This window comes from Salvia splendens, chromosome 22 (genome assembly GCF_004379255.2).
Source record: "Salvia splendens isolate huo1 chromosome 22, SspV2, whole genome shotgun sequence".
Lineage (NCBI taxonomy): Eukaryota > Viridiplantae > Streptophyta > Magnoliopsida > Lamiales > Lamiaceae > Salvia > Salvia splendens.
The window spans coordinates 4,270,352-4,282,382 of NC_056053.1; the positions used below are offsets into that span (position 1 = coordinate 4,270,352).

The 12,031-nt window shown below is 37.6% G+C and overlaps 3 protein-coding genes, 1 non-coding gene and 1 pseudogene across 4 annotated transcripts; 3 read left to right on the top strand and 2 right to left on the bottom strand.

Moving 5' to 3' along the window:
* Window positions 1-1,596: 1,596 nt before the first annotated feature.
* On the top strand, window positions 1,597-4,265 carry LOC121785807 (protein SYM1-like). Its single transcript, XM_042184251.1, has 7 exons — window positions 1,597-2,027; window positions 2,551-2,691; window positions 2,776-2,889; window positions 2,976-3,149; window positions 3,455-3,570; window positions 3,765-3,837; window positions 3,997-4,265. The coding sequence occupies exons 1-7, from the start codon at window positions 1,677-1,679 to the stop codon at window positions 4,000-4,002; spliced, it is 975 nt and encodes a 324-aa protein (XP_042040185.1). The 5' UTR covers window positions 1,597-1,676; the 3' UTR covers window positions 4,003-4,265.
* A 1,072-nt stretch (window positions 4,266-5,337) lies between these two features.
* LOC121785858 (dolichyl-diphosphooligosaccharide--protein glycosyltransferase subunit DAD1-like) lies at window positions 5,338-7,713 on the top strand. The gene is made up of 5 exons (XM_042184326.1): window positions 5,338-5,483; window positions 5,575-5,622; window positions 6,829-6,916; window positions 7,008-7,051; window positions 7,407-7,713. The coding sequence occupies exons 1-5, from the start codon at window positions 5,397-5,399 to the stop codon at window positions 7,488-7,490; spliced, it is 351 nt and encodes a 116-aa protein (XP_042040260.1). The 5' UTR covers window positions 5,338-5,396; the 3' UTR covers window positions 7,491-7,713.
* A 554-nt stretch (window positions 7,714-8,267) lies between these two features.
* Window positions 8,268-8,339, bottom strand: TRNAQ-CUG. The gene has a single exon. It is a non-coding gene; the product is annotated as a tRNA-Gln (tRNA).
* A 116-nt stretch (window positions 8,340-8,455) lies between these two features.
* Window positions 8,456-9,744, top strand: LOC121786608 (annotated as a pseudogene).
* Window positions 9,737-11,799, bottom strand: LOC121786456 (ring canal kelch protein-like). The gene is made up of 2 exons (XM_042185101.1): window positions 11,250-11,799; window positions 9,737-10,475 (listed from the first exon to the last, which is right to left on the bottom strand). The coding sequence occupies exons 1-2, from the start codon at window positions 11,774-11,776 to the stop codon at window positions 9,917-9,919; spliced, it is 1,086 nt and encodes a 361-aa protein (XP_042041035.1). The 5' UTR covers window positions 11,777-11,799; the 3' UTR covers window positions 9,737-9,916.
* Between the last annotated feature and the right edge of the window lie 232 nt (window positions 11,800-12,031).

Sequence of the window (12,031 nt, forward strand, 5' to 3'; positions counted from 1 at the left end):
GAGAGATGGCTAACATCCCACAACGCATAATTAGCCGTTTGGGGGTGTTAGTATCTCAAACTATATGATTCAATTATACAACATGATTTATGAAATGTTTTCAATAATTTATCAAGTTACCGTTTTCTCATTTGTAAGTGCCTACTATCCGACCGACCTATTTTCTTCGCCAAATTCTACTGGCATGTGGCTTCATCGATAATGATCTGAAATTTTTATTTATTTTAAAAATCTCAGATTGTGTACTTGTTTTACTATGATTCATATTAGGAAAATTCGAATTTCGCCTAAAATTAGGGATTTCAATCTAGCCTGAAACTCGTTGGTCGATTTAAATAACCCTATAAAATTATAGGATTAGAGCTAGAAAATTGTAACCAAAATACAAAACCGGGCTACACGGGTTGACCCATTTGGGTCGGCAGGTCATGCGGGCCGGCCCGGGTGAGTTGCAGGTTAACCCTTTTAAAATAAAAAATATAATTAAATTTTTGGTTATGTACTTATATGAAGTATGTATGATAATATCAATATTTAACACAACATTGATATGAAGTATATTTAATTATGTATTCTCTCTCAAATTGAAAATTAGGGTTATATGGAATGAATGATTTTCACTTAACTGCAGTCAGATTCACGTGTGGTACTAATTAAGTAATATGTTTATGTATATTGTTTCAAGTTTCAATTGCTATTATTTTCTTTCTCTTGATCACTTTGATAATACTTTACTATTTGTGACCATCTATTTTTTTTGTAACTTAGATTATTGGATTGGATAGAAAATAACACATAGATCATTTTTTATCCGAATAGCCCATGGGTTAGCTCGAAACCCGGAGATTTAGGGTTAGGACTGAAAAATTATAGCCCGAAAAATTCACAACCCGAATAACCCGCACCCAAATAGCCTGACAACCCGAGTGGATTGGCCCGAACCCGGACAGGTTAGCCCAATTGACATCCCTACGTAAAATACATAGTAATTCCTCTGTCCCAATTAAGTTGAGTCAAAATTTTAGACACGAAAATTAAGAAATTGTATTGAAAAATACTTCAAATTCCTCCCAAAGTAATTGAGACGTATTTCTTTTTAGATTGTCCTAAGGTAGTTGACTCATTTCTCTTTTTGATAAAACTTTATCTTTTGTCCTGCTTACTCTTTCTTAATGTTTCTTAATTTATTCATTCTCTTACTTTACTATTTTCAGTTTAACTTTTAGTATATCAATTTTTTAAATCTTGTGCTTAAAAAGAAATGTTTCACCTATTTTGTGACGGAGGGAATATGAAAAAGAAATAAAGTAGGAAAAAAATGAGTAAGACAAGTGATGAAATGATTAAATATTTTATTTTATTAAAAAAAATGAAATGATTAAATTTAATTAGGACATCTACAAATACTCAACTTAGTTGAAAGTATTATTAGTAGGTATTGAAAAATTTATTTTACTTGGTTTTTACACCCAAAATTATTAATCACCAACCAAAACCAAAACTTGCTAGAAAATTCCAAATCTTTTTATCTCAAACTCTGTTAAATCCAGATAATCTTGAAAATCCAATACAAATCAGAACAATTAAACCATGCAACGCAATAACCACCACATAATAAACAGATGATAAACAAGCAAACAAACCAAACCAAACCAAACCAAACCAAATAATCAGAAATGGCTGCTTCTCTCAAGTGTTTCTCTTCATCTACACAGTTTATACAACGCCGGCAGCATCTGAGCCTCCCAAAATCCCTACCTCATCACTTCTCCGCCCCTTCCAACCCATTTTTGAACCCTAATCTCGCAGTCAAAATCCGGTGGCCCATCAACGCCGTCACTGAGGAGAGAGAAGTCCCTGAGCAAACCGACGATCAAGATGATGTAAAGGGCTCGATTTCAAGAAAATTGGAGGAATTCAAGGAGGAGTTCGTTAATTCTGACAGGTTGCTTAATGCTGCTATAGTCCTTGGTGCTGGCACCCTTGCCATCACCAAATTGCTCACCATTGATCACGATTATTGGCAGGTGTGTCTCGGAATTACTCACCAAAAATTGATAAAAATAAAATCTTTATGAATGTTAACAGTGATTTTTGACTGGTCCAAGTTTCATGTGGTAGTAACGGCTAGTTTCGGCAGTAGTTTTATCATTACTGAATTATTATCTTGGATACAATCAAGAACTGGAAATTGGAACTAATTTTTGGGTTTTTTGTTTTGCTTCTTTTAGGTGATTTGATTTTATTAGTCTTGGGATTAGTTAGCAAAAAGGAATAAAAATTGAATCTTTAGTGAATTTAAGCTGCCTATTGTGATTGGTATAAGTTTCATGTGGTTGTGATAGCTAGTTTTTTGAAGTAGTTTTGGTGATTAATAGTTATGACTTATGAGTATTGTTTTCTGTATGTGTTTTCATGAGTTTACAATGAAGAGATGTAAACTGAAACCAATTTCTGCTTTTGTTTTGCTTGTTTTAGAGATCTGATTTACTATTAGTCTGTATTCTTACAAAAGTGTGTTGAAATTTATATGCTCTACTAAATCTTCAGGGATGGACTCTTTATGAGGTGCTGAGATATGCACCTGAGCACAACTGGACCGCGTATGAAGAAGCTCTGAAAGAGCATCCCGTGTTGTCAAAGATGGTGATAAGTGGGATTGTTTACTCTGTTGGAGATTGGATTGCTCAAGTAAGCATTTTTGGTGATGTTATTTTCTTTAGGATTGTGTTGGTTATGGTTGGATAATCATTTTTCTGCTTGAAAACCTCTCAGTGTTATGAAGGGAAGCCTCTGTTAGAGTTTGACAGGACGCGGATGTTTAGGTCCGGCCTTGTTGGGTTCACACTCCACGGATCACTTTCCCATTACTACTACCAATTCTGTGAGGTGTGTATGTGTTTGTGGCTGAAATGTGTTGAAAATTTTGAGCATTTTGTTGTTTTGTGGAGTCTTGAAGTTGCTTGTTTCAACAGGCTCTATTCCCTTTCAAGGATTGGTGGGTGGTCCCTGCCAAAGTTGCATTTGACCAAACCGTGTGGTCGGCTGTGTGGAACAGCATCTATTATGTGGTGCTGGGATTGTTGCGCGGTGAATCCCTGGAGAAAATTGTCATTGAACTGAAAGCGACGTTTGTGCCTTTGTTGACTGTAAGAACTCTTATGCAGCTACTTGTTTTGTCCCTTTTTGTTCGTTTGCAGACTTCGTCGTTGAATGGTGTAGCTGGATTAGGAGATATGATCATGTTGTCATCAGCATTTTGTTGTGCAAATATTTGAGAAACAAAGCATACTTGAGAATTTAAAATCAATGTTCTTCAACTGCAAAAGTGTAGTTTGATTGTTGAAGGACTTACGAATTATGATGACTTAATATATGCTGAGAAAGTTGTAATGAACTAAAACCAACATTTCAAATCATTGACTGATCATTCTTTTTGTATGATCTGAGACAGGCGGGTTGGAAGCTCTGGCCTTTCGCTCATTTGATCACGTACGGAGTGATTCCAGTCGAGCAACGCCTCTTATGGGTGGATTGCGTGGAGCTGATTTGGGTTACTATACTCTCAACGTACGTGCCATCTGCTATTAACTTATGCATTAATAGCTTTGTTAGTCGATCACGCTCTAGCACATATGTTGTGGTCTTCGTTTCCATAGTCATTAGTACTATTAGATATTTAAACGAGCCCATCGAGTTATGGACATGTTGCTTTGCTTTGGGTTGTTGCCCACTGCTAAAACACACCGTTTTTTCTATCTCAGTTACTCGAATGAGAAATCTGAAGAGCGGATATCCGAGGCGTCTGAACCCAATCCCAATGGCAAGTCTCTCGAGGTAATCTTCGATAACCATTTTTAGTAGGGGGAACCACTCAAACGAGTCATGACTTTAGAACCGATGCTAGCAACTATGCGTATTAGCACTAGCACGAGCACGAGCACGAGTGTGCGTACCCTTTAGAACCTTTCTATGATTTATGTGGTTGTTGTGCAGGAGTAAATAAGCAAACATGCTTCTTCAGAAGATGTCTCCTTCACTTCGGACCAGTTAGCAGTGTTTTGAGAAAGCTAATCCGACAGACTACGTACAAATTACATCTACATCGTACAGTTTGAGAATTTATACGGTCTTGTATATTCTATATCATGTTCTACTAGTTCTTCAAATTATATAGTAGTATAAGACAGCCATTTTGTTTAAACGATTATACTTTTGCTTTATCTGGATGAGTGATGCATCTACATCAAAATGATTTTACTGAAGTGTGGTTGCTTTTCAGTGGTTGGATACATATTCTTGTTATTAGTATGCTGGATGCATTTGTTGGATATAGGCATTTGAATAAGGGCATTTTCTTTAGTTTACATTTTAACTATACACAATCTATAATATCAATCACAAAAATCATTTTTATTTGGATTCTTATTTTGTATTCCTAACTAAAGAATTGTCAAATCTAATCTTAATATATCTTCACTTCTATCTTAAATTTAAACAAGATTTATTTTATCTTAATATTTTATCAATAACACACGGGCAAAAAGAGGTAGTGATCGTCAGTGCATAGGCACGAATAAAGAGTGAATGATAATATAGACACGGACAAAGAGCAACTCCTACTTATAATGCAAGTATGGGACCACCCACATATTTGAAAGAGCTTAACAACATAAGTTTTACTAGTACCAACAAAATACATCTTTTATGGTCAATTTTTTAAAAAAACTCCAAGTTTAAACATGTTTAGCATGAACAATGTTTAAGATGTTAACCCATGGGAAACTTATCAAATACTAGCATGTAAGTGAGGACAATGCATTGGGAGCCAGATTGTTACATATTTGCATCTAAGTCAAACTTCTCACATTATGAAGTGGTTTCAGGACGATTCAAGCGGAAGATAACACGAGTCGAACTTCTCGCATTACAGAGTAGTTTCAAGACGGTTTAAGTGGAAGATAACATATGAGTGATCATCGATGCATGAGCAAAGATAGGCACGCTGAAAAGATTGACATACCTTTTTGAAATAAAAAGATCGGTCTTTCCTATTCACAAACATAACTAAAAAAATATCAAATATTAAAAAAATTTAGTTGCATTCAATTTTCGTGTAAAAGATAGTTATGTATGTACTTTAAATGTTAATCAACTTCCACATCAAGCTAAACTTTCTTGAAAAAGCAAAGCAAAATGATATCATGCTCAAATGTGATTTTTTTCGTAAAAAAATAGAGATCCCCCAAAATTCATTTTATACTCCCCATTATTCATGGGGCAAAAGGGTGTAATGGTAAATTCGCATAACGTGGCCTGAACAAAACCCAAAGTCATTGGGTTCTAGTCTTCAGTATCGACCTCAAGCAAAATAGAGAGATTTAGAGTGTGAGAAAATGGGGAAATCAGCGACGACGAGGGATGTCCACGCACTGTTTCACTCTCTTCGCTCTGCCTACGCCGCAACCGCTAATCATCTCAAGGTCTTCTCTCTCTGTCTAATTGTAGTATATTTCCTGATGCTTCGTTTGAATTTTCCGAGAAATTTGGTTTTAATATTAATTTGTTTCTCAGATCATCGATCTCTACATTGTCTTCGCGATCGTCACCGCTGTGATTCAGGTATGACGAGAATTTATCTGACATTAGGAGTTATGGTTCTCGTTTTGCTCAATTTAACTGATTTCGTGTTAATTAGTTACGGTTGTGAAATTCTTTCGTTGAGCTATGGAGGTTTAAATCTGAATGGTTTGTTCCATGAGTGTTGGAATTTTAATTTTGTACTGGTGAAGTGAAAATAAAAAGATGATACGGGGTAATTTTGTGTGTGGTTGGGTTGTGCTTGACTAACTTGTGAATCTGGTAGGAGATTCGAGGTCGGATAGGAAATGCTGGTGTATGAATTAGATATATAAGCATTTTTCTTGTGAATTTTCTGTGATAGTTAGGTATATGATTTCTTCTTGTTGTGAAGTGGAGCTGAATCAACTGATATTTTTGGCATTGGAATCAGGTCAACATGGATATATTGGGGGGGGGGGGGGGTCGGAGTTTAGAAAGCTAATGACTGGGAATGTATGTGATCAATCTATCAAAGAATGCTGTAATGACTCATAACTGAAATTTCCTTTAGATTATGAGCATATGTTTGAAAATGCACAAGTCACCATAATATTGGACTCTTGAGCTTCCAAAACTATGCAGACACTGAAGATGAGAGGATTTGTCTCTATTTTGTTTTCCATTTTTTTATTGAAATAAAAATTCGAAAGACTGTATTTGTAATTCCCTCTTGATGAGGTTCTATTTTTGGAGACACATAGTAGTATCTTTTATTTTGATTATGAACCTGAAGGTAATAAATGATACATGGACTATGATGGGTGTTTCATAAGTTGTATGGTGTGGTGATATCATATTGTTTTCATATTCTAATTTTTGTGGATTTTGTTTGAAGTATGGAAAATGAGATAAAGATTTATGATTTATCAAGAAGATATAGATCATGAATTCCTCAACTTGTTCTGCCATTTCCTATATTAATAGGCTCAAGTGCCTTTAAGATAGATTAAGAACTCAAAATATTTCTTTTGAGATATTTGCATATTGCTATTGTTACCCATTTTAGTTGCTTTTGCAACCTTGTGATCAGAATAAGATGAAGGTGAACTCCTTTCAACCAAATCAGGCATATATTTTAGCAAGATGACTCCTGTGCTTTAATCTTGTAATCTGTAATCATATTAACTATTAACTTCTAATCCTCATGTTGACTTCAAATAATTTTTTATTTCTTACATGGATAGCTAATGTTCTTTTTCTCCTCAGGTTACTTACATGGCTATTGTTGGATCATTCCCATTTAACTCCTTTCTTTCTGGTGTACTTTCATGCGTGGGAACCGCTGTCCTTGCTGGTATATAGATTGCACGGTCATATTTTTATATGCAAAATGATATTAATCCAGTCTTGAATACCTCTTAATTAGATTTTTTTTTGGGTTACAGTTAGTCTCCGAATTCAAGTAAACAAAGACAACAAGGAATTCAAGGTAATGCACTGATATCCAAGATTCCGAGTTATGGAGTATGGAATCAATCTTTTCTTGATTATATTTATAAGAATTCAAAGAAGTGAATTTTCTAGCTAGCCGTTCTACTTCTAACATTCAGTTATTTGTTATCAAGTTTTGTTGAGTATTCTGATATGCATTCGGAACTGTCTGTCTTGTAAACTGTAATCTTAGTAACAGATCAGATTAATAGCACACCAAAAGTTACGGATAATACTAAGAAATAAAAAGCTTGGATCGATATTATTATCCTTATTCCTCAGTCTTTTCAACTTTTCTCCAGTTGTGAACTTTGTTGGTTGATTCACTAAGTTGCATGCCCACTATTTTGCAGGATTTACCTCCTGAGCGTGCTTTTGCAGATTTTGTACTCTGCAATCTAGTGCTTCATTTGGTTATTATGAACTTCCTCGGATAAGGCAATCTGTCAATGTCCTGGAAAAGACACGAGCTCATTTGAGTTTTGAATTGTACTCTGGTAGAATCATTGTGATCGATTTATTAGAAGTTTTTGCAGTTACACTGGATATTTCATGCAAGAAAACACTGAGAATAGAATGTTTTGACTAAACAAAATAGGAGTACTATGTTTTTGAGCCATCATTTTTATTGAATGATATTTGCAATGTTATTGATCTTTAGTTTTGGAGTCATTAAAGAAGTTGGATGAAAAGGTAAAGAAGAACGGAGTTTTAGATAAGTGATTGATTGCTTTGTTTTCGACTTGGGATGAAGATTCATTACTTTATCATGGAATGGGCTGACACTGGATTTTTTATTTTAACACATTGAGTGCCGTATTATTGTCTCAGGGAAAATTATACTTTCGATATATCCAAAACATTGACGTTTTTCGTAGTATTAAGTTTCCATCCAAGGGAACGGACAATTAAATACTTTGATTTTAACAATTACGTTCTGGTATAAAGTTTCTACTGACGGAAAACCCATGAGAATGCCAGAAACTAAATTTGATTTTAACGAGTAGAAATTAAAAGGTGAGTTTGTGGCTTTGTTCTAATGAAATAAAATATACTAGAAAAAATTTATGTGACCCACTTAACTTTATTTATAGCATAAAGTTCAAAATACTTAGTACTTCTAGTCACTGAACCCAACTTCATTTATAAAAAACTGTTGTCCTATTTATGGCCCTAAAATGAAACTAATGTTCATCTAAAAATAAAAATGAAAAAGGTCCCACCGAGACTTGAACTCGGGTTACTGGATTCAGAGTCCAATGTCCTAACCACTAGACCATGGGACCATATTGTCTATTGCGCTACATTAATTAAATATATTCAATTCTACAATATAGCTGTCGAAGTTCGATTCATAGGCCATAGCGGCGTCTCCGCGACTTCAATCGCATCCCCCGCCAAAATGGGTGCAGTCCTTCACCGTCATCTACGGCACTGCCGCCCTCTTTCTCCTCCCACATTCTCAACCGCGTTCTATTTTTTCAATTGGCCGGTAAGCAAAACCGCTACTCTGTACTCTCATAATATTGAATGCTTCCTTCAATTGGTCGAAATTTTTTTTGTTTGGAGTGAGATTTCGTTAGGGTTTGGTCAGATTTTGGTGAAATGAAAATCAGGGTTTTGTTTTACGATTAGAAGCTTTGGAAATTGGGGGATGGATGAGGAGCTTCGGCGGGTGTGGAAGAGAATGAAGGATGGTGGGATTGAACCTTCATTCATTTTTACAGTTTCTTGATAATTATATGTATATTGAGTCTGCAGAGAGGGTTTTGGGGGGAATGGAGAAAGGGGAAGGTGAAGCCCGACGTCATGGCGTAAACGCCTTGATCAAAGGGCATTGTAAATCAGGGAACTTGAGGAAGTCCATTGATGAGTTTGAAGCTATGCTTAGAGTGATTATCATTTATAATTGAGGGCTCTGCAAGGAGGGGTGTGTGAGGTGAATGTGGCTGTCTACACGGCCTTGATTGACACATCTGCGGAGAATGGGAGCTTGGATGAAGTGAGGGAGGTCTCGTTGCAGATGAGGTTACCTGTGGTGTGACTGTGAATGGCTTGGGCAGGAATGGGAGGTTGAGGCCATAGAGTGTTTCGAGTATTGCCAAGGGGGGAGCCTGGTTGGGAATGGCGTTTTGTATTGTACTCTAGCCTCATCGATGGCTTTGGGAAGACGTGTGAAGGAGGCTGTTTGAGGAGATGGCCAGGATGGGCTGCCCCTGTGACGCCTGCTGTTACAACTGTGCTCATTGATGCTTTGGCAAAGACGGGGAAGGTGTATGAGGTGGTGGCGCTTGTGAGGGATCGTTGAGGGAGGGTGTGATCCGACCTTATACACTTTCACCATATCTTGATCGATTGCCTATTTAAGCAACATAGGAATGAGAAGGATTTGAGGGTGTAGGAGGTGATGATCGAGAAGTAGATCATGCCCTCGGCCGCCTCATTTAGGCCACTAGCAACGGGGCTGTGTTTGTCGGGGAAGGTGGTGAGGGCGTGCAAGATCATTGGCCCCTTCGGCTTCAATTCAATGGAAGAAACACAATTCCTTATTAGCTTTTCTTTGTTGAAAATAAAACTATGAACATAACATAGATGTAGTCTACAAATCATCCAATTAATTAAGGCAAAATGTTACACATAAATTTGAACATTGCAAATATCATCATGGTCATGGAGTATTAATTTCAACATTCTACATATCATCATTCCATACTAATCTTTATTTCATTTCTTTTAACTTGTCACCTTTCATATTTCACACACGCTACCCAACATTTATCTAAAATCAGTAAAACACAAATAAAACACTATAGATTATAAGATCTGATGAGCTTGAGATTTGGGGATGCAAACTTGATGACCATTATTCATCATCACTCAACACACAGCAATGTCCACATAACTCTTTCTCCCCAACCTCATCTATCGACTCCAAGCTTCGCCACCCGCCCCCACTATTGGAGGTGTCGAAAACATGAACCTCCGATCTCAAGAGCGAACCCTCCCCGGGCATGCTATACCCGGTGAGGAAGTAGAGGTGGTTTCTAACAGGAGCCATGGTAATGTAGCATCTCCCCGTGGAGGTCGTCCCCTCCGCAGTGTAGGTAGGGGACATGCAATTGAAACTGGAGCGATGGACCACATTCCAAATGCTTTCTTTCTCGTCGTAGGATTCTATGTGTCCTTTCCACGACTGGAGGCAGTCGCCGGAGCTGAAGAGCTTGTCGTTCACCGCCACGATTTGTCGCGGCGGGACGTCTAGGTCCCACATTCGAGCTACGTAGATCCACTTATCCCTCTCTGCATCGTAGACTTCGGCGGAGCTTCGGGCAATATGGTCATAGGGGCCGAAATTCTCGCCGCCGACGAAACCTCCAACTACGAGGATTCTTCGTTTCCACGTCACGCCCACGCATTTGTACCTATCAGATGGATCAAAATTCGTAAGACGGATCATCTATCTTTGAATTAAAGGGCTATTCCTCTCTAAAATCATAAACTTTGACCGAAATTCGGTATTTCTCGTGACTTTTAAAATTGCTTGCAAAAATCATTAACTTATGATTTGTAGTGAATTTTACGCTAAGTTAGTTTTTTTTCTCTAACTTATGAAAAGTTCACCACAAGAAATAAGTTTATTGTAATTAATTACAACGCTAAAAATTAGGCATAGGATATGTTATTCTTTCTATTTAAGAGACATATTAAGGTCCTAGACATTGCACTAATATCATTCGCACTCCCTATACTTTTAAAATATCACTAAATAATCTTGGACATTAATATAATATTGCTGGAAGATTTTTTGCATTTTTTAAGACTTTTTGGACCAAAATACTCTGAGCTATTAAGTTTTTTTCATGAGATAGAGAACTGGCAGTTGTCCATTCATTTCTATTGTATTTCCCTAAGAGAACTCATCAGAATACATGACAACTAATTGTTAGTCATGACATATATTTGAAGGGAAACGAATGAAAGTAATAATTCTCTCTCACCAAATATACATAAACACTAACTTTTATAATTAAAATGTTTTTTTGCCCAAGAAAATGCAAAGATCCTTCTAGCGATATTATATCAATGTCCAAGAACAACTGATGTTATTTTTAAATAATAGAGATATTAGTGCAATGTCCAATAACTAAAATCTCCAATTTTCTTTTTAAATGTCCAATAAAGCAATAAATAAATACCTCATTCTACTCATATTCGCAAGCGATCTCCACTGATCCGTCGCCGGATCATAAACTTCCGACGACGATATCCCCCTCGCCCGCCCCGGCAAGCTCTGCCCGCCGGCCACATATATCCCCCCGCCGCAAACGGTGCACGCGAAGCTAAACCTCGCTTCCGACATCTCCGCGCACATCTCCCACCGATCCGCTCCCACATCATACCGCCGCACCGTCGCCACGGCCCTCGGCCGGAACTCCCCATCCACGGCGGCGGCGGAGGATCCCACCTCGGCCGGCCGCCGGCAGAGGCGGCCGCCCAACACGTAAATGTGGTGGCCGAACGCCACCATGGAAAAGTCCTTCAAGACTAAACCCTCGGCAGATGCCGGGATCGAGGTGACGCGGTGCCACGTGTTGGTGGACGGCGTGTAGCAATCGATGAACGTGGTGGCGTCGCCCGCAGCCGCGTTCCGGTCGCAGAAGGGGACGAAGATCCGGTGGGAGGCGGCGGAGCTGCGGTGGAGGAGCGGAGAGAGAGAGCCCATGATGGGCGGTTGTTTGAAGTGATTTTTGGGGAAGATTTTTGGGAGTGTGTGAGTTAGTTCATATAGAAGAAAGATTTTGTATGGATTCATGATTTTTTTTAATGTGGTGATGATATAAACAAGGTTATAGTTGATTCCTAGGTTTTTTCTTGTATAATTAGCCTAGTTTTAACCATTTCAATGAATAAATTTGGATGGTTTTATTAATGATTTTTTTATGAATATGTGACAATTATTTGTCGATGTAAAAGAGAT

Coding starts and splice junctions, on each gene's coding strand:
- LOC121785807 (XM_042184251.1), top strand. CDS start 1,677: ATGGCTGCTTCTCTCAAGTGTTTCTCTTCATCTACACAGTTTATACAA. Junction 2,692..2,775: donor TTGGAGATTGGATTGCTCAA/GTAAGCATTTTT, acceptor AAAACCTCTCAG/TGTTATGAAGGGAAGCCTCT. Junction 3,150..3,454: donor CGTTTGTGCCTTTGTTGACT/GTAAGAACTCTT, acceptor GATCTGAGACAG/GCGGGTTGGAAGCTCTGGCC.
- LOC121785858 (XM_042184326.1), top strand. CDS start 5,397: ATGGGGAAATCAGCGACGACGAGGGATGTCCACGCACTGTTTCACTCT. Junction 6,917..7,007: donor GGGAACCGCTGTCCTTGCTG/GTATATAGATTG, acceptor TTTGGGTTACAG/TTAGTCTCCGAATTCAAGTA. Junction 7,052..7,406: donor AAGACAACAAGGAATTCAAG/GTAATGCACTGA, acceptor ACTATTTTGCAG/GATTTACCTCCTGAGCGTGC.
- LOC121786456 (XM_042185101.1), bottom strand. CDS start 11,776: ATGGGCTCTCTCTCTCCGCTCCTCCACCGCAGCTCCGCCGCCTCCCAC. Junction 10,476..11,249: donor GCGAATATGAGTAGAATGAG/GTATTTATTTAT, acceptor TCCATCTGATAG/GTACAAATGCGTGGGCGTGA.